Source organism: Lepidochelys olivacea (assembly GCF_965140295.1).
Source record: "Lepidochelys olivacea isolate rLepOli2 genome assembly, chromosome: 4".
Taxonomy (NCBI): Eukaryota; Metazoa; Chordata; order Testudines; family Cheloniidae; genus Lepidochelys; species Lepidochelys olivacea.
Window position 1 is genome coordinate 132,429,409 of NC_140414.1, and position 25,228 is coordinate 132,454,636.

The 25,228-nt window shown below is 38.4% G+C and overlaps 1 protein-coding gene across 7 annotated transcripts in view; it reads left to right on the forward strand.

Moving 5' to 3' along the window:
* Positions 1 to 25,228, forward strand: part of FAM53A (family with sequence similarity 53 member A) — a 98,303-nt gene that overhangs the window by 34,469 nt on the left and 38,606 nt on the right. For all 7 annotated transcript variants that reach the window (XM_084626867.1, XM_084626873.1, XM_084626868.1 and 4 more), the window contains 2 exons: positions 8,387 to 8,441; positions 11,606 to 12,408. In XM_084626867.1, the coding sequence (XP_084482993.1) occupies positions 8,387 to 8,441; positions 11,606 to 12,408 (858 nt within the window). The remainder of the gene's footprint in view (positions 1 to 8,386; positions 8,442 to 11,605; positions 12,409 to 25,228) is intronic.

Sequence of the window (25,228 nt, forward strand, 5' to 3'; positions counted from 1 at the left end):
CAAGTAAGAGCAGTGTACAGGAGTGTGTGTGTTACTTTTTCCCGTGTGTGTGTGGGGGGGTGGGGGGGGGTTGGAGGTAGGGGTGTGTCACCCCTACCTGTGTGAACCTTAAAGATAAGGTAAATAAAAAGAATCCAACTATGCAGTATTTCTTTTTAACAAGGCTCAGTCACTTGATGTTAATTTGAATGTTTGTACTGCATAGTTCTGATTGATTGCAGCTGAACTCGCTTGAATATGAGTAATTTTACCAGGTGTCCCATATTCAGCATAAGGAAATATGGTTGCCCTACTTATAAGCAACCACTTTTGTTCACTTAGTATGTTTTACTGTTTGTCTTAGCAATTGGCTGAACAAGAATAGGACTTAATTGACTTGTGGGCTCTAAAGTTTTACATTTTATTTCTGAGTGCAGTTAGGTTAAAAAAAATCTACATTTTTAAATTGCATTTTCATGATAGAGATTGCACTACAGTAATTGAAGTGAATTGAAAAATACTTTTTTTACAGTGCAAATATTTGTAATAATGTGAGCACTGTACCTTTGTATATGTGGTGTAATTGAAATACATATATTTGAAAATGTAGAAAAAGATCCAAAAATATTTATAATAAATTTAACTTGGTATTCTATTACTCTTTAACAGAGCAATTAAAGATATGATTAATCACCACTAACTTTTTAAATCTAATTAATTTGTTTTGCATTAATCGCTTGAGTTAACTGCAATTAATTCACATCCCTAATTAAATAAAAAAAAGTATTTAGTAGTATGTATTTGCTACCAAGTTTGAAAGAAAGTCAAACCATTGAACTGGTGGAAGTCACTGGCTTAAGCATCTATCACCAGAAATTGAAGTGCTAACCTAGTTTGACAGCAGTTACCTGTTCTGCAGGTGCAGAACAATATTTTCTTCATTTCAGTTCATTCAACTAGTTCAGGTCAAAGACTAGTTCATCCCAAATTAAGAAACCAACTGGGAATCGAAAAAGCGGGAAAACTTGTTTTTCCCTTTTCAATCTGCAAAAAAAACTAGGTGTGAAAAGATGAGATCTACTAGCTCAAAAATCTTGAACATAGTGGCGAGAAATAATCAGTTCACGAACTACAGGTAATACTTCCTTTTAATAAATCAGCTAGCTTTAAATGAAAAACCCATTTAATAAACTTTCTTATGTATCAAGCTATTTAAGATGCTTCATTTAGCTAAAAATATTATAATGCTGCTATTGTGCATGTTAATTGAATTTCCATCCAAAAGGGTTTGACACAAATCACAAGTAAAAAATGAATCCTCATATAATAGGTGCCCAGGCTCCCTATACAGTCCTAACGTATCATTCTTCATTTTCAAACATCTTATTTTTTTAAAAAAAAAAGTAAGCTAAACATCAGAATAAATTGCTTAAATAAACCATAGCAATACAAAATGTATCCTCTTGGTTACTAAAAAAATCACCAAATTTAGAGTAAAATGTTATAATTTGTTCTAAATCAACATGTTTTAATGGTTACCAACCAGTAAAAATCAACCTTTCTTTAGACAAATAGCAAAAAAGTGCAAATGTAAAACCGTTTAAAATTGATTTAAATCAAGGTTTCCTGCTTGCCAATTTAAAACAAGATTTCAAATCTGTCATTTGAATCACCTGTGACATTCTACCACGATCATGCTGCTGGTATTCTTGCCTCTTCCTGCCAATGTCCTTTCTCATTAAGGTCTTAAATTAGAAATGGAAAGGGCCTTTTTTTCTCTGAAGTAGACTTGAGCCTTTTTTAATTTCAGTATGACACTGACGCAAATATAATTCAGGCTGTGTCCAAGAGAACAAGGTAAATCATTCTGTCCTAAATTTCTTTGTTTCTTCAGTGGACCTCACTCTTCTGGGTCATGTTAAGGCACATTTGGCTACAGGAGTTCCCTTCAAGGGGTCTTGGAGGACAACGACATGACTTGTCTATGTAGATCAGTGGTCTCCAAACTTTTTTGATCGCGCACCCCTATCAGTAAAAAAAAATTTTGAGCATGCATCCCCAATATATGTATATTTATGTATAAATTATATACATGTACTACTGTAATATATTATGTAAATTATAAAACATAGAAATTAAACTGAGATAAAGATGAAATAATTTTTAAAATTTTTATTTTATATTAACAGTACAAAATACCTTTTTGCTCTCACTAAAAAAAAATATTAGTGAGAGCAATGTGATTGAATATGCTTTATTATTTTTGAAAATCTTGGTTTAACACTTTGTGATACAGCGGGCACTCAGGGTGGGGTCTGGGAGGGAGTTAGGGTGCAGGAGGAGGCTCAGGGCTGGGGCAGGCAGGAGGTGCAGAGCACTTACCTGGGGCAGCTCCTGTTTGGTGCAGGTTGTGTGCAGGTTGCTCTGCACACCGGAGCACCACCCCCATGGCCATGATTCTGGGAGCTGTGATTCTGGGAGCTGCCCCCTCCCCCAACGGCAGGCAGGGCCACCTGGAATGCAGGGGCTTCAGGGCTCTGGGCTAAGGGGGCCCTGGGGCCCTGGCCTGCACTTCTAAAGCCCCTTTCGGTGCATGGGCCGGAGGACTCAGGAGGAACAGGGGCAGCTGCGCAGCCAGCGGCTGGAGAGAAGCGGCGCTTTGAAGGGGAAAGTGCTGCTTCTTTCCGGCTGCTGGCTGCACGGCTGCCCCTGCTCCTCCACGGGCCGGAGGACTCAGGGCCGTGCTCCCCTTCCCCACCCCTTCAGCAGTGCTCCTCCTGCCGTGCCGCCCTTTTGCTCTGGCGGTGCTCCTCCTGCTGCGCCCCCCAATCGATCGTCTTGCGCACCCCATGGGGTACGCGCAGTCCGCTTTGGAGACCACTGATGTAGTTTTAGTAGGTGCTATGGCTTGGACTTGGAGTTCCATCGTGAATCTTTGTTTATCCTATCTGGGTGCTACAAGAACCTGTTTCTGGGACACCAAAACCCATAATTAGTGTTTACTGTTTGACTGCTTATCTGTCATTACTGAGAAATTTTTTCTTTCTCATACTCTGATAATCTCAGATCAGGATGGCTTCTCCTCTGAGAGAAGGAACTCTGTAAAGGCTTTCTTGATGATGAAGAACCTAGAAAGATAGTTTGAGTGCTGTGCGTACCAAGAGACTATTTCTGAAGACTGATCGTTTTCAGTAGGTGGCTCTAGGGCACTAACGTAACAGACAAGAGTTGCTCCTCCTGATGATTGGTACTGTATGTAGCACATATACAAATGGGAAAGTTCTGTTGTCATGCTCAGCATATCCATTTATCTGGAGAGTAGAAGACTGATAGGACAAAGCAAGCAGTAGGAACAGAAAAAAGGAAAGGGGGGGGGGGAGGGAAAAAGAAAAATAAGAGGCAGATGGGATTGAGAGAGCTGCCAGAGCTGACTTCTGAAAATAGCATAGACAGATGAAGCAACATCTGTCTAGTAAAAAGAAAAGGAGTACTTGTGGCACCTTAGAGACTAACCAATTTATTTGAGCATAAGCTTTCGTGAGCTACAGCTCACTTCATCGGATGCAGTATGCATCTGATAAATGAGCTGTAGCTCACGAAAGCTTATGCTCAAATAAATTGGTTAGTCTCTAAGGTGCTACAAGTACTCCTTTTCTTTTTGCGAATACAGACTAACACGGCTGTTACTCTGAAACCTGTCCTCTGTCTAGTGTTACTTGCAGATGAAGAAAGAAGCCTACGTAGCAGTCTTGTGGAGGTCACCATGAAAAGTTATGCTCTTCCTGTGCCGTCACCAAGACCATCGTGCACTAGTGTTAATAGTCCAATAGTGCTGGTCATAGTTGCTTTAAATATTTCTTTCTTTTTGAGGGGAAGGGGCATATAAAACAAATAGTGCATTTGACTTGCAAAGTTGATGCTCTTCTGGAAAAGGTGATAGATATTTCATTAGTCATGACATTCTGGCCGTTTAATTTTTGGAACTAATATTCTGAAATATTCTGGTTCAGAGACACTGACTGATATGCATACAGAAATAGTTTTCAATGCCCAACACTTCTGAAAATAAGGTCACATGTTTCAAGAGGACTTTGGGCCTGCTGAGTATGAAGAATTGGATCCTGAGATAGGAGATTACTGGTGAGTGGAATACTCAACAGAATACTAGATAGCTCTTCCAGTAGCTGGGGAGACTATGGATTTAAGGGCCAAAAGGAGAGCTAGTATTATTAATGTCTTATTGTCTCGCCCTTTTGTCCTTTAGGAAGAGGAAGCCATAAAACCAGGGACCATGCTAGAGAGTCAGAAAGGCGGGCTCTGCGATCTTTGTATCTGGAGCTATAAATTAGACTAGATGATTTCTGGCTGATATGAAAGTATATCTACAGAACGTGCTGAAAATATACTGCAATCCCCTTGGGTTGAGGGTATGGCTAGTGAGCTTTGTAAACTCTTTTTCCTTGAGCAGATGTGTCTGACATACAGAATAAGTTTATCCAAGCTGGTAAGAATAGTCAGAGGTTTTGGCTGCTGGTACTGCTGCTTTTGGTCTGATGGTTCTCATGTTGGGGCTGCCTGTTTTTTTGTAATGACTTTTTTCATGGAAGTGAGCTTTGGTATGCGAAGGAAGGAAGGAAATGCTGAATAGTAATACCTATGACTTCAAGTTTTAGGGTATTGACATATAACCAAGGTAGAAGGCTTTTATATAAGCCAGTACTACTTAGGCTAGTTTGTATAGAAAAATTTGCAATGGAAGAGTCTCCTGGACCCAACCACCAGTGGAAAGATTTGAAGGCTAGATTTGGGAGATGGCGTAATTAAATATCCCTTGATACATTGACAGTGTGTGGGCACTTGAAGGCTCATACAGTAAAGGTCTTATCATGGTGGTATCTTAGTGCATGCACAAAGGACCCAATGATTTCTTCTCCCTTTCCTAGATGGTATGTTGACTTTTTTTTGAGAGAGACAATTATTGAACCCTGGTCTGCAAAGAATGAGTATCTGTTACAGTAATTACTAATGCAAGTAATTTATGTAAAAAGGTAATTTTACCTGTGATTTGTGTTGTCTGAAGTGAATGCTTGTAAAGAATCAGTCTAACCATTTCCACCCCATCTATGAAGAGTTGTTTGCAGAAGAAAGAAAAAAAGGACTGATGGAAGTAGCTATGACTATTAGACAGGGCCTCTGACCTGTATTGTACTGTGTAAGAATGATTACAATGTTCTCCAGACATTTGTATTAGATTATGTTGTAACTGCTAAAGATCTAATAGACTGGTTAAGATTGCTTGGTTTACGATTAGTTAGAACATGAAGCTGATCAAATAACTGGACTACAAATAGGGTCACCAGATGTCCTGATTTTATAGGAACAGTCCTGATTTTTGGGCCTTTTTCTTATATAGGCTCCTATAAACCCCCCCACCCCGTCCTGATTTTTCACACTTGCTGTCTGGTTACTCTAACTGCAAATATTTTAAAAAATAAATGTATTCTTACCAGATCTCCCTGGAAGCATCTGGGCATTCAGTTAATGATGGCCCACGCAGGAAATTTGGGATCAATTCTGTGATTTGTTGTTGGTTTTTTTGGCCCTTCTAAATATGTGGTCCAAATTTGAGCCCTTAGTCCAACTGATCCTGATTTTTTGGGTTTCTTAATGAGTCCTTTTTTTAAAAAGGTTGTTTAAAGATTTACTTACCTCTCAGTCGTTTACTTTTTTTGTGGTTGAAGATGTACAGTTTTCTAAGATTTAAGTATTCTTGTTTCCATGTTTTAATAGTTTGAATTTCCATAGCATTGTGGTTCACAAAATATAATTTTGTAATCTGCCCTAAAATGCAAATACTGTACTTATATAAATGGAAGGAACATTCTACTGACTTGTCATTTTTCAAGGGATGGTTTGGGACACAGGTTTTGACATTTCTCCAAATGGGACCTTAAATTGTTTCTAGTTTTCCAGTAGGATTCTAGTCAATCCCAGTGCAAGGCATACAGATAATACTGTTTCCAGTTTAAAGCAAAAGACAAGGTATAATTGAAGCTGATGGAAACTCATGAAGTATACCTTGGTTTTCATTATATAATATGACATAAACTGTGTGTACACCCTCCTCCCTCGAGCTATGGTTTTCCCCAAAACTTGGTTCTGTAATTTTCTCTAGCACACAGTTATCAGTATACTTGAAATGCCTATGGTAATCTGAATTTGGAGGGGAGGGGAGATCTTTAAATAACCTATTTAAAAGTCTTTTTAAATTTGTCACATTGTCACTCTGTCCACACTTGCTCCTCAAAACAATAATAGTGTGAGTTTCTATCTCAAATTAAAGGAGTACCTGTGGCACCTTAGAGACTAACCAATTTATTTGAGCATAAGCTTTCGTGAGCTACAGCTCACTTCATCGGCATCCGATGAAGTGAGCTGTAGCTCACGAAAGCTTATGCTCAAATAAATTGGTTAGTCTCTAAGGTGCCACAGGTACTCCTTTTCTTTTTGTGAAGACTAACACGGCTGTTACTCTGAAACCTATCTCAAATTAGTAAATAGAACAGAAGAGTGCCTCACTCCTAGTTTAGCACAAATGATTATATTACATATTAATAAAGTTATAGACTATGTAACTGGGAAAATTCAGTTTTACAAGATGAACATGAATGAAATAATGCTCCTTACCAGTCTCGATTTAAAACTTTGAAACCTAAATTAGTCCTGGTATCCTAAGACTCTTGCTGTTTCTAGAAAAAGATTGTGCTTTATTAAGTAGCTAGTTGCTAATGCATCTGCAGATATAGAAAATATAAGATAAAAAGCATAGACAAAAGTCTATAAGACATGCAGACATTTTTGTGTGGTAGGTAGTTGGGTAGGATTTTTTTTAAAGAAAGCAAGCTGTCCTTTCACTACTCAGTATCTTAGTTGTGAATTTGAAGTTCAAGGTTTTAAAGCTGCCAGTTGCACTTTGTGGCAAACAGCAAAAATGCTCCATTGCCCAAGGATGTTTACTTAAAACTGAACTTGTATCTGGAAGGAAGTCTCTGAACAATACTATCTTTTTTTGGCTTAATACTGAGAGCGAGGTCCAAAAAAAGCTTTCTTTAAAGAGGGCATGTTTTTAAAATAATCAGTCCTTCCTCCCCATCCCCAGAAAAACTCTATACCAATCTGAGTGTTATTAATTTGCCTTTTAGTTATTAGGAGGCTCGATATCAAGCTACACTACATATCTGAGACAAATCTAGTCACTGTTCCATGTAAATTTATGATAACTGGGAGGAAAAACATTGAGGCCTTGTTTACACTCTTGGGGTAAGTCAACCTAAGTTACGATATTCTAGCTATGTGAATAACGTAACCGGAGTTGATGTAGCTTAGGTCGACTTACCACGGTGTCTTCATTGCGCTGCATTGATGGGAGACGCTCTCCAGTCAACTTACATTACTCCTCTCGCAAAGCTGGAGTACCGGAGTCGACCGGAGAGCATTCTGCCATCGATTTAGCAAGTCTTCACTTTGCATCGATAGCAGCAGCATCAATCTCCCCGGTAGTGAAGACAAGCTGAGTGTACAAACTCTCCTTACTACGCAGTAGACTTGTTTCTAAGGACTTTATAGAATGCACATATAGTAACCATACCTAGAAGTCACATGATGTATCTGATCAATTTTTGCAATGATTTGTATGAAAAACTGTAGCTATTCTTTGGCAATCATTCAATTTTATTGTCAAAAGTCTACTTTTTAAAGGGCAAAATACACAGACGATCTGCTAAAAGATCAGTAAAACATAGCAAAACACACTCTTAAAGGGCAACAAATATTTTTTCCCTATAAATGTCATATGTTTATCCAGTCCTTAGTTATGTATTAATTGAGTCTAAATTTGTGTTCACCTAAAAGACTAGAATGGCTTTAGTAAAGCTGTTCAGGTATCTGAATTTTCAATACCATACGAGCACGAAAATTCAGACAACAGCTTCTTAAATTTCAATTTCCTGCTGTTTTGTTTAATAATTTTTAGGTGTGGATCCAAAGCTCTCTATTCTTTTTTTGGGAGTTAGGAATAGATTCATTCAACTTTGGAATTACTTTATTTGGTTCATATTTCAACCCAGAAAATACTTGAAAGCTTTTTGAAAGATATTTTGGATTCTTATATAGCACTGTACCAAAAATTGAAAACTTAGGTTTTTTTAATTACCAGTAACTTAGACTAGAGTTTTTTAAGACTCCCAACCAGAAACATGGTCATTCCATTAATTATTCCCAGTTTCGCTATATATCTATATCTATATTATTTTTAAATATTTTAAATTTTCCTTAAGGCTTATGCTCGCTACCTTTCACACCATGTGTAGTTGTATGGTGTTGAAATTTTTTTTCTGATTAATTTCAGTACTCATCTGAGAAGCTGAACAAAAGTGGCAGCTTGTTCCCTTTCGAAATCAATGGTAAGTTTTTTGTTTTTTGTTTTTCCCCCTGAAATCGTAGCCGTATTTTTACTGAGGTAATTGGTATAGTAAGCAGCCTTTCTACTGAAATAAGGTGGAGGGGATTGGAGCATGCTCTTATACAGCCTCCTGGCTTATGAGGGTCTTGGAACAATACTGGGAATCACTGGTTGTTAATTTTTGTACTTGTGATCTGCTTTGCATAGTAACACCCCTTGTTACTGTTTGTTGTTCAATATCTGTTGTGATGTACAAATGCAGAGAAACTACCGTTTTGTTCTGTCAAGGCTTTCTCTTCAGGCTTTCTTCATAGCAGAAAACCACACCTTTAACTTCTTTACACATCTTCATATAAAAATAGGGCTTTGCAATATAGAATAAACCATAAATTCGCTCTCAAATACCTGTTAACGTGATGGAAACAGTCAAAGTTCATGTCCAGTGTTATTTGACATAGGAAAACCTGCATGTTTTGTGTGTGTGTGTGTGGTGTTTTTGTTCTGGGATATCTGGTTACTGTTCTATGTTTCTTCATTCTTACTGCCATATTGTGGGCTTTTTTTTTTTTTTTACATCTTTGACTTGGGAAAAGTTGAAATTTTACATCCGCTTTATTTCTTTATAAGGGGTGGTACATTTCATTTACTCAGTAGGATTGTCTCCTGAGACACTGATCTTTGTTTCTTTGAGGTTCTCAAGGGGACAGCAGTCGCACAATCTTACAACAGCATCTTACAAACAACACTAGTCTCAGCACGCTTACTGTAAAATCATCAGTGACTTTGAGCAGTTTTCTGGGTTTTTTTAACATGAACCAGACTTTTTAAGAGATCTTAAAATTAGATGCTAACAAAATTTGCATTACGGTAGTGTCTCGAAGTCCCAGGCAGGATCAGGGCCTCACTGTATTAGGTGCTTTATTCACACTGAATTAAGGATGGTTCCTGCCCAGAAGAATTTAGGCAAAACACATATGACTGTACCCATCTGAAAGACTGGAGGAAGGAGGACAAAGGAATTCTAATATATATTTGCATAGGCCAGCTGTCTGGACTTGTAGCTACTTGGGTTTGCAACCCTCAAAGCATTTAACAAATCAACTTTCGCCTGTTGGTACTTAAAAAAAAAAAAAAAAGCTGCAGTGGAAATATAAAAACTTTCATGCTGGGTAAAACCAATGGTCTATCTAGCCCAGTATCCTGTCTCCCAACAGGGGCCAGTATATCAGCTTCAGGGGGAGCATATAGAATAGGGCAGTGGGAGTGATCCATCCCATCTTCCCTTCCAGTCTTCTGGCAGTCCGAGGTTTAGAGTCACCTGTGAACATGGGTTTGCATTCCTGACCATCTTCAAGATCCATATATAAAATATTATTAATCAGTGAACCTAGAAGAATTTTTACCTCCAGCTTTAAAAGTAGTACTCTGCTCTACTATACTTTAATGTGATGAAGTTTTTATCTTCATTACTTCTTATAACAGGCTTTAAAAACTTGGGAAAAAGAAAAGGAGTACTTGTGGCACCTTAGAGACTAACCAATTTATTTGAGCATGAGCTTTCGTGAGCTACAGCTCACTTCATCGGATGCATACCGTGGAAACTGCAGCAGACTTTATATACACACAGAGAATATGAAACAATACCTCCTCCCACCCCACTGTCCTGCTGGTGGGGTGGGAGGAGGTATTGTTTCATATTCTCTGTGTGTATATAAAGTCTGCTGCAGTTTCCACGGTATGCATCCGATGAAGTGAGCTGTAGCTCACGAAAGCTCATGCTCAAATAAATTGGTTAGTCTCTAAGGTGCCACAAGTACTCCTTTTCTTTTTGCGAATACAGACTAACTTTTAATTCATCCTTTATTACCACACCCCCAGGATGAGTGAAATTTACTTGGCTAATTGGTTTAAATTAGCAAATTTTCTAGCCAAGCATGAAGAGCTGTTAACTGGCCAGCAGGACAATGATCTGCCTTTCAATTTGCAAATCCTAGGCCTCTGTTGTTTGTCCTCTTGTGCTTCACTCTATAATGCAGGGGAACAGCTGTAAAATGTGCAAAATGTTCTCAAAGAAAAGTTTCACAAAAGAGTGAGGCTTGGCTGGCAGACTTCTTTTTTTTTTTTTTCCCCCTCCAACCCAGCATTGCCACTTCAGATCATAAGTTGTACACTGTGGGCTGTCTGTATTCACAGTAAAATTTGTATAAGGTTTTAAAGTGTAAAATAAGGGGAATGGTGGACTTTAACATAGGGCTTTCAGAGGCTTTGTGTCATGATATGAGTGGGAGGGACAAATGTTCCACTATCCAAAAAACAATCTTAACTAACAGTTCCTAAAATAAGATTTCTCAATACTTTATTTTTAAAGCTTTTAGTCACATTATAAAGAATGAACAGACATCACATAAGCCTTGGATTTCCATAATGTGGTGTCTTGAAAGAAAAAACACTACAAACCTATAACTATTTGGCTTTACGTATGCAGTATATCTCCATTGTGGAGAAAAACAAAATTATCTGTGGTCCCTATAGGCTTAAAATGGTCATAGTTATCTGCTAGATTTTAATTGGTGTTAAGCAAAAAAGCCCTCCAACCTGCTGGATTTTTCACAAGATTTGTTGAACCAGCTCAACCCTATTTATGGTGGTTCAGTGCTACTGGTCTCAATGTTAATATATTTTTTGTAGACTGTGGAGCAGCAGGTAAATTTGCCACTAATGCTTATTAATATCAACATTCTATTGTGCAAGCTTTTTACGTACAAAATGGTGTGCTGTGAGTGCTGTGCTTTGTAAATGATTTAGAGCTAATCTATCAATAACTCTTAATGTGCAAAAGTAATTCACATTTTCACAGTAGCTATACTGAAGTACAAAGACTGGGTATTAGGATATAGAGTTCAAGAGAATTTGTGCATACTGTTTTTTTTGTTTGTTTTTTGGTTTTACTCTGAAATCCCAGACTTCTCCCATAGTAATCTTCCCCTTCAAAACTAGCTCATGTTAGAGGGTTGGGTTTTGGTGAAGATGCAGAGTTAAGTGTCACCTTCACAGCTAAGAGAACTAGGACTTCCAACTTATTCGTTTTTACCCAAATAATATCTCTATTAATGTAAGCTAACTGTGTCCTATTTTTTTCTGTTCCCTTACATTTTTCCTCTTTAGAAGAGAGCCCTTGGAAAGCTTTAAATGGGGGTTGTCCAGTCCAAGCTGATGCCACCAAAAATTCAGCTTACCCTTTCCCAGTGTGCCCGTTCAGTAGAGGCACAGCTAACAACGTGAGTCTGCAATGGCAGCAGGAATCGTCCAGCACATCTATGGTGTCAGGATGGATAAGTGAACTAAACCTTAATGAAAACTCGGGGCAGCCATTGGCTCCGCCTACCAAACGACACTGCAGGTCACTCTCTGAGCCGGATGAACTGGCGCGCTGTCGGTCACCATGGAAACCCGGCAGTTCAAAAGTCTGGACTCCTGTGTCAAAGAGACGATGCAACAGCGGCGGCAGCGCCACCTTGCAGCGCTGCAACAGTCACGGGAGTGCAAACTTACAGAGAAGCACAAGTATCAGCTTGCCACAAAATGTTTTGTCCTTAAATAGTGTCTTCACGGTCACCAGCTTCAACACGTCTCCAGTACCCCGACCTTCCTCTGCGAGCAGCGGCTTTGTGGACAGTAGTGAGGGAAGCACAAGTTCAAGTATCCGCTGGAATTCTGGAGGACCTCGTGACTTTAACCGTAGGCGTCGCCTCTCCCTCTCGCAGGAGCACATCACCGAGACTGGAAACCTCTTGCCTTCAGCCAACAGCACTCCCACCTCCACACCAGAGCTTAGCCGGCGTCAGGGCTTGCTGAGGTGCCGCTCACAGCCTTGTGTCCTGAATGAAAAGAAAAGCCGGCTAAAGCGCAGACGGGAGGAGGATGTACGGTGGAATCGTCCATCTTTAGACTTTTTTAAAATGACACGGGTGAGATTTTACTTTCTTCAGTAGAGTGTAGAAATGAATTGTTGCATGCAGGCTATTCCTAGAAAATAGTTGGCTAAATCAAACTCTTCTGTGGGTGTAAAAGTCCAATAAATTGGCATGCTAGTATTGGCTTTTGTAATTCCAGCAGTACAACTAGGCTTCTGCCACTCGCTAACTTCATGTCTTGTGGCTACCTATAACTCTCTACTACTAGGACCCAGCTTGTGCACTGCAGCCTGTTTCTACATACTGTACAAAGGGCTGCATAAAAACACTTTTACAGGGTTGGAGCAGAAAAAAAAACTTTGGGCTTGCTTCTGAAATGCCACAGCAACTTCAGGGAGGAAGTGGAGGGAAAAGTAGTCAGTTAAGTAAGTCTGTTCCCATGAGATGGGATTAGGTGCGGTAATAAAACATTCTGTTGTGATGCAAATATGTTCTGCTTTAAGTTATACCTTAAGGCTCTAATACCTCTGTAAGTCAAAGAAAAAATGAGTCAGAACATATATTGGCCGATTACAACAGCATAGATAAATGTGCATCAACAAAACCTGTAGTTGAATGCAATTAAAGAAACTGCTAATAAAGAGACAACAGTGGAAACAGATGTATCCTCATAGGGCTTCTCCAAACATTGTCCCACAGTACTAGAAAAATGCATTCCTTAAACCAGCTGTGCAAAATTCTATTTCCCTACTCAACTGTGCGTGAGAATTTTCTTTGAATGAGTAACCATTTTTTTTCATTATCTGCATAATCGTGAGCTGGGGGAAGTGTAGACTTTGTACATGGGTTAACATTTCCATAACTAGGCAGTGCTGATGTAGATTTAAGCATGTGCTGCAGTTAAAAATAGAATCCCATTGTTTGGTGTCCATGGGAGCAATATCAAGTACTATCACTTGGGCCATAGAGAGAAATCTGGCATTGTGGTGTCATCATAGGTCAGCATCATCCACACCCTTTAACGCATCTTCCATAACTTCATTGGCACCAGCATTGGAGAGATTCATGTAACCTGCCTTCCTCTTCAAAGGAAGGCTATCCTAATGATAGCCTGGTGAGGGAGACAGTCTAAAAGGATGATAATGAAAGATAAAATGAGGAATATTGTGTTTGATGTTAGTGTAAGAACTACCTAATCTTTCAAAGGAACAAGTTGAATGGAGTGGGACCCTGGAAATCTGTGGTTATTGGTGAATTTTAGATGAGGACATAGGGAAGTTCTGGTAAAGTGCTGTGGGATGAACTTTTAACTGTTGGATGTCTTTCAACTGGACTGATTCTTACCTTTATTGTATTATGGTAAGCAAAATTAATTTGGGAGATCAAATATGAAATAGGCAAACTTTCTTGGTTTCAGAGTGTCTGAGCCCAGATTAACCTCTATGATCAGTGAGAAATAAAAGAACAATTAGGTAACTTTAGGAACTGTAGCAGAAGTAGGATACCAAGATGTGAATAAAATTGACTCCACCTCTTCCTTTAGCAGACAATGAGTCTTATAGTCTTCTGAAACTGGTGTTTCCTGGGATGATCTGACCATTGGGCAGATGGGTAGTTTTAGTTTTACTACTGTTTTGTTCATAAGAATCATAAAATCATAATATGAATTTTACATGGGTGGGGAAGGAGAGTTGCAGTTATGTGATCATAGCTCATTTAAAAGTTATGTAGTGTGTGAACCTTTAATGAAAGTAAACACTATTTTAAAAAAAATTCCAAGGGTCATCATTAAATTTCTCGTTTACCAAGTGAATTTTTTCAGCAAACCTTCGTTAACTATAATGTCAACATCTTAAACTAGCTGTTTTATTTATCCCCCCAGATAAATTGAAGATTCTCTTTGATAAGACCTTGACTAATATATTTTTGTATTATGTGAGTCAGTGCTCTTCTTTTGATATTGATTTTATTGGTTCTCTGTCATGTGAAGTAGTTTTGAAAATTTTTAGTTAAAATCTATACAGAACATGGATTTGAAATGAGATTATGGGCCTTGATCCTGCAGCACATGCCAGGCAATATCTATGCAAGACTTGATGCAGGATTGGAGCCAAGAAATGTTCTTTGTTGAACTCTCAATGATTACAAGTCTTTCTGGCTTTTAAGGGCTCCTTATTCACAAAATATCAATAGATTGTGAGATCAGCACAGTTTTTATTAATTTTAACTTAATCTAAAATATGCAGTTAGGCTTACTGCAAGTGAGTCTTGATTAATCAGTCCTCTAAGATCTTCCTGTGCTAACAATTGGCAGAAGTCTAAAACAGATTATGGAATTAGCTTTATTTACCAAAAAAGCTCACTGTAAATTAATTCTAACTCATTAAAATACAATTTATTTCATTCCTCTAATAGGATTTGAGGGAAATTATTTGCAAAAAGCTTCATTTTGGGTAGTTTTTGATTTGCCAGAAGGGGCAATCTTGGTTTTAGTCAAAGGTTGCCCAGTTTCTCATACTAGTCTATAATAAAGTCTGTCAAACTAGAAGCTAAGCACCTGCTTAAATTGTCTAAAATAAGAATATTTCAGAAACTGAAGCCAATTTGCATTTTTACTATTAGTGGTTCGGTTAACTTTGTCCACTATTGATTTATTTCTAATTTTTGAATGACTATTTTTTAGCATATAATATTCACATACATATGTGGTGTAGCAGTCTTTTGGAGGGAAGAAACCCTGAGAAATGTGTGCTTTAATTTATTGAAACTTTTTATGGTATAGAGTATGAAGGTCTATTTTCTGCTAGTACAGTCTCTGTACTCTTACATAGGGTTAACACTATTGCACTATCCCTGCAAATTAAACCACTTGTTTGTTTGCTGTAAATACACAAGAATCTATAATTGTACAAAAGCCAGGACTGCTTCACCACTGCATTTTAAGCATAAAAATTTGAGCACCTCTTTCTCCAAAGACCTACATAATCTAGCCTCCAAGCCTCTACAAAAAGAAAAGGAATACTTGTGGCACCTTAGAGACTAACAAATTTATTTGAGCATAAGCTTTCGTGAGCTACAGCTCACTTCATCGGATGCATTCAGCCTCTACAGTTCTCATTTTCTCCCACTCCCCCACCTCTTACTTGATGCTCCTTCTTGTATCTCTTCTCCTGCACCCTGTTTAATGTCTTTATTCTTGCTGTTCCTTGTACTTAGAAGTCTCCTCTTCCTGTCCACCAACAACAGTCATATTTTTTTCTCTCCCTCCCTCCCATAGTCCTTCAAAATCTAATCGGAATTCTATTTCCATTCATTGGAAGAACTGTTGTCCTGTGTCTCATCTACCTTAAACCATAAGCCTTTCAGGGGAGGAAATCTGCCTAGCTCTGAAAGTGATGTGTAGACTTAATGCTATATATAAATATGATCTTCTAACTAGTATTAAGAAAAAGTAGGATGTAGAGTGTAGATTCAGTCTTCCTCCTTTGTTCATGAAGGAAATACACATAATCATAACGATAAAGTAACTCTTCAGCTTTCCCCTATGAAGACGGTGCAGAAGTAATTGAAAACAGTCATAGTGATGGGTACAAAATAAAATGGTCATTTTCTGACCATAATCCTAACTAAATAAATAATCCCCATAACCTTTCAAAAAGGGCATGTTTTCAGATGTGCTTAAAGTTTGAGAGTAATAGCAAGCTCAATGTGGGAATGAGTTCCACACCCTGAGGGCATGCACAGCAAAGATTTAGTAGACTTCAGGTGAAATGACGCAATCTTTGCAGGATGTTTAAATTGGAACAGCTGTAGTTGAGTTAGATTCCAAGGCCAAAAGGCACCTTTGTGATCATCTAGTCTGTCCTCCTTTGTATAACAAAGGCCACAACTTCCCCAAAATAGTTTGTAGAGCATCTTTTAGAAAAACGTCCAATCTTGATATGAAACCTTCCAGTGATGGAGAATCTACCATGACCATTGGTAAATAGTTCTAATGATTAATTAAAATATTAAAAATATGCATTATTTCCAGTCTGAATTTGTCTAGCTTCACCTTCCAGCCATTGGATTATGTTATACCTTTCTCTGCTAGATTGAAGAGCTCATTATCAAATATTTGTTTCCCCATGTAATAAAGTCACCCTTACTTGTCTCTTCAAGTTGGATTCAAGGAGCTCAATCTATTTATCACAATAAGGCATGTCTTTTAACCCTTTAGTCATTCTTGTCTTGTCTCTGAACTTTCTCCAGTTTATCAACATCTCTTTTGAATTATGAGAACCAGAACGGGACACAGTATTCTTGCAGCAGTTGTGCTGGTGCTTGTAGCGAGGCATAAGCTGGGCTCCTCTGGTTTCTGCCCCTGCTTCCCTTTCAAATCAGTCAGGGACTTCTCAGGTTGTTGCAAACACCAGTGCTCTTTATTTATAGCTGTTTCCCACCACCACCTTATTATCTATGTATAGGTTTTTCACAGCCAAACTTTGCCAGCAGCAAGCCTGGCCAACAGCAGACTTGAGGGCCCCACCCTCTCTGTGCCTGGCCTTTCTCTTCCCCACTTCTCCCTCCTCTGGCTTCCTTCCTGCCAGCCTTTATAACCCCTGGCTAATGAGGTTGACAGCTGTTTCTTGTTGCCAGGCAAGCCCATGGCTCTTCAACCAGCCCCAATCCATCCCCCTTGATTTGGGGCTGATTAAGCCCTCCTTACTCAGCACCCTGTCACAGTGCTGAATACAAAGGTAAAGCAACCTCTCTACTGCTACATAAGATTCCCTTGTTTTATGCATCCAAGAATTACATTAGTCCTTTTGGCCACAGCATCACACTGGGAGCTCATATGCAAATGAATCCACCACCTTCCCCATATCTTTTTTTTTTTTTTTTTTTGGTCACTGCTTCCTTGGAAAAAGTCTTATAAGTATGGCCTGCATTCTTTGTTCCTAGATGTATGTTTATATCTAGTTGTATTAAAACGCACATTATTTGCTTGTGCCCATCTTACCAAGTGATTCAGATTGCTCTGTATCTGTGATGTGTCCTTTTCATTATTTACCACTTCCCCAATTTTTGTGTCATCTGCAAACTTTCTCAGTGGTTTTGTTTCCTTCCAGGTCATTGACAAAATGTTAAATAGTGTACGGCCAAGAACCGATCCCTGCAGGCCCAAATTAAAACAAACCCACTCAATGACCATTCACCATTTACAACTACATTGTGAGACTTATCAGTTGGTCAATTTTTAATCCATTTAACGCAGATCATGTTAATTTTATATTGCTCTAGCTTTATAATCAAAATGTCATGCAGTACCAAGTCAAACACCTTACAGAAGTCTTAAGTATATTACGTCAGCGCTATTTCTCAGCCAATCTTGTAATCTCAATTTTAAAAGATCAAGTTAGATGAGAGGATCTAGTTTCTGTAAACCCATGTTGATTTTTGTTAATTGTATTGCCCTCTGTTAATTCTTTATTAATTGAATCCTTATCTTGCTTGGGATTAATGTCAGGCTGCCAGGCCTATAATTACCTGGGTCATCCTGTTTAGCCTTTTTAAATATTGTCAAAATATTAGCTTTCTTCCAGTCTTCTGAAACTTCTCCAGTGTTCCAAGACTTAATGAAAATTAACATGAATGATCTAGTGAGCTCCTCAGCCAGCACTTCCAAGATCTTTCAGCCAAGATTTTTTGATCTCCTGATTTTTAGAAAATGTCTGACTTTAGTGGCTGTTTAACATCCTCCTGAGATACTAGTGGAATAGGAAAAAGTGTTGTGTTATCGTTACATTTGTTTTTTCCAAATACAGAACAAATATTTATTGAACACTTCTGCCTTTTCTGCATTATTTCTATTGATAATTCTACCATTTCCATCTAATAATGGACCAATACCACTGTTAAGGGAGTTTTTTTGTTTTTTTTTGTTCCGAATATCTTCTTGTCCTCAGTTCTGCTGGCCATATATTTCTTTGTGCTCCTTTGATTCCTTTGTCAGTTTTCTACAATTCCTACCATCAACTTCTCCTTTCTTCCATTTGTTAATATATTTTTTATTTTTATATCTTCCTTCACTTTGTCTCTAAATGAGGTCATTTTTTTAACCAATATGGCCTTCTTTCTCCATTGGAAGATTGTGGCTTTTGATAGATCTAGTAGTGTTCTTAAACTATTCTTAGTTGTCATTCACACTTTTTCCTGATTTTAAATTTTCTCCCAGCTAATTTGGCTTATAATTGTTTTCACCTTTTGAAATTGCCCCTTTCAAAGAACTGTGTGTGTGTGTGTACTGGTCTGGACTTTATTCTGTTTCCACATTATAAATGCGATCATGTCATGATTACTTGTACCTACAGTATCATTAATTTTTAGTTCTGCAATTATTTTCTCTTTATCTGTCAATACAAGGTCTAATATAAAATTCCCCCATGTTGATTGCAGCACTTTTTGGGTTAGGAAATTGTCATCTATAATATTTAGTAAATCCAAGGATATTTTAGTATTGGCAACCTGAGACCTTGAGCATATCACTGTAATTACAATTCCCCAAGATCACACAGCTTTTTTTTTTCCTTTCTCCATGTTATAAATAGGTGCATAAGGAGCTAGTCATCTTGTTCCACAGTGTGGTTTGGTGCTCTGTAGCAGACACCAGTACCCCATATTGTGTTTTATTGATTAAGATGTTTATCCATAAGCATTCAAGATAATTTTCTTCAGAGTTATCAGTGACTTGGAAACAGGTAATGCTATTTTTGACAGTGTGTCACTCCCCTTTTGCCACCTGATCCTTCATAAATAGATTATAACCATTGGTGTCAAGGTTCCAGTCATGCGAATCATCAGACCAGGTTTCAGTAATACTAACTAGACCACATTTATGCTGCTAAATGAGCAATCCAGTTTCTGTGGTCTGTTATGCAGGTGCCTAGCACGGGTGTATATTCAATTCTTTTTACATCCTTTGGTTCCTTGATTAATTGGGTTCTCAGAATTCCAGTTTTGTTAGTTGAGATCTCGTATCATTCTTCCTTTTTACCATCCTCTTTGTTAGAGTAACACCCTCCTGACTACTCTAGCTAGCTTGTCCCCAAGGAGATTGGTTTTCCTTCTACTCCGATGGAGGCCTTCCAATCTATACAGCCACTTCTTTCCACAGAAGATGCACTGCTGGGATTGTGTGTATTGTGAATAAAAGCTATATACACATAACTGCATTTTTGCCTGTTTTTACCTGAGGTGGGAATCCTTGCTGAGCTGCAAGGGGATTGCTTAGTGACTTCAGTATAACATGTGTTATACTGCATATGCACCACCAGACAAGTTTTGATATCTGTGGTGGGCACTGAAGAAGGGCACACTGAACAATTATGCACAATGATGGACAGCCCAGACCACCTGGACAAAGAAGGGGGCAATACTTAAAATATTGGCAAAAATAAATACTGGTACTTGAATTGATTCAAGTTGCCATATTAGGATAGTGGCATTATCATGAGCTAAACTGCATTTCTGCATTGTGGTGAGGCTTTCTGGTCCCTTTAGCTGCTGCAAGAAAAAAGTCATCCTGCTCATTTGATGTGTCTGTGTCTGTTTCTGTGTCTCCTTTGGGCTGTTGCTATCCTGCAGACCTTCTAATCTCCACAGGTTCTCTGCATTCATTTCCCTGTGTGACAGAGAGGCTAGTAGTAAATGATAATAAGTATTGATGATGCCCATACCTGTAATGGATGCTGTTCTCCACTGGCTTGCCAAGTTTCCCCACCCCCAGATGGGGGTTGTCAGATTTTTTTTTTTTTTTTTTTAGATGCTGCATTTCATGTAGAACAGAACCTACGGTCAATTGATTAGTAAGGTAGCCTCTTTGGCAAAAGTAAAATTAAAAATAAAATCTTATGCATAGTCAGATCTAAATCTATTTAAAGGTCCCCGTGTTAAAGCCCTGATAGGTGAGTTAGCATGATCTGAAAAATGCTAGACAAAGTCCTAAAAAATTTCCAACACTAGTCATTTAAAGAAGAAAAAATTGGCTGATGGAACTTTCCCAGAGACTGAATGCCTGATTCAGCTGAAAAACACAGCCTATTGATTCACTGAAAAATACCTACATGGTGTACTTAAACATTTACGTCTTAGATGGAGCCCCATGTATTTCACAAATGTGAAATAACACAAAACGAAAAGGAATTAAAAAAAATAAAAAAACCCTGCTCCCCCAGCAGTCACTTCTGCAACTCCTGTCCCATAGAGTTAGGCCCGGCCTCCCACTCCTGGTGGTGTGACCTGGCATGTGGGGAGTGCCAGGTAGGCTCACTCTGAAAGTCCCTCCCCAGGCCCTACTACCCCCTAGAGGAGGCTAGTGGTGGTTGGGATTCAGTGGGGAAGGGGAATATATGAAAGGGGGATGGGGAGGGGTCCTGAAAGCTAGTGAGGGGCTGAGACTCAGGCCTGGTCTACGCTCGGGGGGAATCTAAGTTACGTACCTTCAGCTACGTGAATAACATAGCGGAAGTCAATGTACTTAGACCTACTCAGAGCGGTGTCTTCGCTACGGTGAGTCGACTGCTGCTGCTCCCATGTCGACTCCGCCTGCGCTTCTCGCGGTGCTGGAGTACAAGAGTCGACAGAGTGCTCGCGGGTTGATTTAGTGTGTCTAGTCTAGACACGATAAATCGACCCCCGCTGGATCGATCGCTGCCCGCTGATCCGGCGGGTAGTATAGACATACCCTCAGTGTGGTAAGAGGAATATTCAAGAACAGTAGTGTTGGGATTTCTGGGGATTGAATTGGAGAGGGAGACGATGTAAAGGGGGAGGGATTCCTGGGAATAATGGGGGCTTAATGGGGGGGGTAGGGGTGCAGTTTATGGGGCTAATGGGTCTGGGGGATGAGGTTCATTGTGGGAGGAGGAATATATTTATATTTATATACTTTTAAAAAAGGGTGGATGAGGTCCCTGAGGATGTGATGCGGGGACTGACAAAGTCCTAGCAGGGATGATTTAGTTGGGGATTGGTCCTGCTTTGAGCAAGGGGTTGGACTAGATGATCTCCTGAAGTCCCTTCCAACCCTGATATTCTATGACTGGAGTAGGAAGCAGTAGTGGTTGGGAAGATCTCTGATTTCCTGTGGGGTTTGTGCCACTAAGTGGGGATGGGAAGTGGAAGTTATCTGTGGACTGCAGTACTAGGTAAATTTCAAGGGAGGAACCCTAAGGAGCTGTCTGGGGCATTTTCGGGTGAGGGGGTGGGTTAACGGAGGTGTGGGTTGGTGCGTGTCTTAAGAGTAATAATGCTTAATGAAATGATGTAGTATAAGAAAATGTTGGATTTAGATACTTATGGTCATTTGAGATATATTAATGTAAGTGTAGTAAAAAGGAATAAAACACATTTGTAATAGATAAAAGAGGAAAAAATCCTGAAAAATAAAACATTTCTCGGAACCCTAGTTATAGATATTTTTAGGTCCATTCCCATCATACTCGCACCTCCACATAACAGGCCCAACAGGCTTATTTCCAATAAGGAATAGAATAGAAAATAAAATAGATTTAAATAAAAATGTCTGTAAAATACTAAGTGGCTACAGAATTTTTCTTACTGTCCAAAAATTTTCTGCAGCATTAACTCATTGAAATATTCAAGATCCCATTTCAGTTTGAAATGGGGAATAGTATTTAGAAATCTGTCTAGGTTCTTACATGGTGTCAGTCACCATGGTACCTGATGAAATTACAATCTTTTAATAAGGAAATGTTGACCCACAACATAAACATACATAACACATTCAAACTGGCGCATGCTCTTCTTTTCAGCTTCTTATATCTTCCAGAGAAGTTTAGGAATTCTCTTTCAGTCTTGAACATTTTAGGACTCAAAAAATAATGACGATTTTGTTGAGGATTTTTTTAAAAAACTTGATGTTAAATTGGTTGAAGTAAATGACAGTTACAAGTGCAATATACTCATGTGCAAAATAAATAACACCTTTACCATTTTTAAAACACAACTAAGCTTTAACTCCAAGGTAAAGATTTTTGTTTGGGCATCTTTTATTAAGGGTGAAACTTATTCCTGAAAACATTTTTGCCAATCCTTATTCATATACAGTACAACAGGCATTTTGAGATAGATAAGAATACAAAGACTATTTGTATCAGTCTCCATAGCTTTAAATTTTAGTATGTGTGGAATGCTGGTATGCTTCTTGGGATACGTTCCAACTAAGATACTGCATGGTTTTTTTGGTATGGGGTGGATGGATATCTTTTAAGAATTGATACTGAATATAGTGTTCAATCAGTAAGTACTATGTGGCGGGGGGGGGGGGGTTGTTCTTGTTTTTAGACCTTTTAACTCTGTAAAGGGATAGTATAACTAGAATTTGTGGAAATGACTAATTTTGAAAAAATGATCAGAAACTGGATGTCTTTCAAATAGGTCTTGAAATTAAAAACCAAAACAGAAAAAACACTTTTTTTTTTAAAGAGCTTTCTGCTCCCTTGCCGAAGTTTTATAAGAGCCTTTTAAGCAAGAAAGAAACTATCGTCTCCATACTGCACTTGGAATTACTAGTATGTACCCCCTGTGCCCATACAAAGTCCCGATGAAGTAAAAACTGAAAATAAAGTTAGATAGCTGTGAACATTAATACTGGAATAAGTGGAATAAGTGAGTTTTCAGAGGGGATTTAAGGCTCCAAGTCAGCAAAGCACTAAGAATGTGTTTGAGTCCTTATGAAGTCCGTTTGATTTTAGCATAAGAATAGGCTTACTGTAAGTCTAAGTGCTTTGCTACTGAGGCCTGTATGAGAAAGGGGTAATGTCTTGGTGGACTGAAATGGGAAGAAAGGCCTTCCAAGCACAGAGGGATGGCAGGAAAAAGTCAAATACTTGTGGGAGAAAGGAATGAATGGAACATCAAGTCTGCCATCATTAGAACAGAATTTGCAGGAGGGATGCAATAATATCAATTGTGATTTTTAACTGGGCCTTATTAAACCTGCTCATAAACCAACCACAGTGAGCAAATGGCCTTTGTCTAGGGAGCAGACTGGAAGATGGGGAAAGGAACCCCCTTACTGTAGCAGGTGGTCTTATGAGGGAGGTATAGTCATAGTATTTGTAGTGCAAACCTGTATTTAGGTGTGGCAGAATTCAATTTTTATTTCTTTTTTGTGACTGATATCGATGTTTGCTTTAAAGCACTTTTTAAATTTTAATTGATTTTTAATTTTCACAGTTGTCATATTTATGGAGGGGGAGAGTTCAGACAGCAAGGGTCAGACAATCATGACAGACATTCAGATTTAAAAAGTTAAAGCTTCATAACTGTTAAAATGAAAATTGTCAACATCAAATGTCACAATATATAAAGTAAATATCCTTAAATCAAACTAAGTTCTTAATCATCATCTTTTTTCTTTCTTCACATCCTGTAAACTTTTATTATTGGTGGAAATTTTTTTTTTTTGCTGGTTCAGGTGCATATGGTGAAATTGACATTTACTGGTGATAAAAATCTAATTCTTCCAAATATACCTATGCTTGTAGATGTGTTTGTGTAAGAAAAATGGTATTTTTTTCTGTAAATTAAGTTTTCCCCAATAACTTCTCATTTTGTTTCCAATGAGACTTCATCTCTATTTAGAAGATACATTAATCTAAAATATATGTTGCCACATCCTTTGAATGGCTCACGCTATGCTGGGTTATGAATAATTTTTTCATTTTGGCTTCTGAACTGTCTTGTTAGAGTGGACGAGGAATGCTTACTCTGCTCAACAGTGTAGTATTTAGTAATTAGTTAGCTGACCCTTACTTTCCACTCCTGGTATGCATTGTGGCTCTTAAAATGAGGTCATGTTGGTCCTTTTCTGTGATCTTTGGATTATGTATGATTGAATTATTAGCAGTATTGTGGCCTAAATTACTTACTTTAGCAAAAATGAAGATCTCAAACAATGTCCCTGAATCTTTTAATTTTTAACTCTTGTCACAAGGTATATCCATAATGGCAAAAAGTTGCCAATATTGGTGGTACGCGTCTATCATACATGCATCATTGCATTGAATTTCATGGATAAGTTATCTCCCCTTGTCTCAAAAATATATATTCTACTTCACAGGAATCTGTACGCTATTGCAGCTTTAAAAAAAATATTCTGTACTGCAATTATATCTCCAAACTCAAACATAGGGAGCGTAACTATGAGATGGGACTTCGGCTGTCATGTCATGTTGGGCTAGTCCGCTTCCCCTTTTGGCTAATACAAGGACAGTGATCTGTCCAGATATCAAGCATGCTGAAGAGATGTTCTGAGACCGCTCTTGCAAGGTCAAAGATCAGCGGTGGTAGTGGCCTACAACTTGGTGCTCAAAGCTCATTTAGAGCCAAAAAATTTGTAAGTGAAATTTTGCAGTGTTTTGAATGGTTAATAAATTCCACCACTTTCATTCCAACTTGTCTTCAGCCTCCATCCAAAATATGAATATATAAATTTATTTGCAGAAGACCTCAGTGTTTCTTGTCTGTTCACATGGGATTTATATTTACAAAGACTGAGTGCAGCAGGTCTGTAAGAACAATTGCTTTGATCTCTGCCAAACTTGTAAATTTAAAAATAAGATTTGCCGTATTTACAGTATATAGCTGTATGATATCTAGATAATTTTTGGTATTTTTTTTGGTTCAGGCTAGGATCCTGATCAAGAAAATGAGAGAAACTGCTGTAACTATATAGAACCCACTTGCAAATAAAGTAGGGGAGCGGATGGAAGAAAACTGCTGTGAACAAGGGGATTGATTTGGATACAGGGCTAGGATTTGGAAAATATGGCTTCTGGTCCAAATCCTTAAGCTCTCTCTTGGCTCC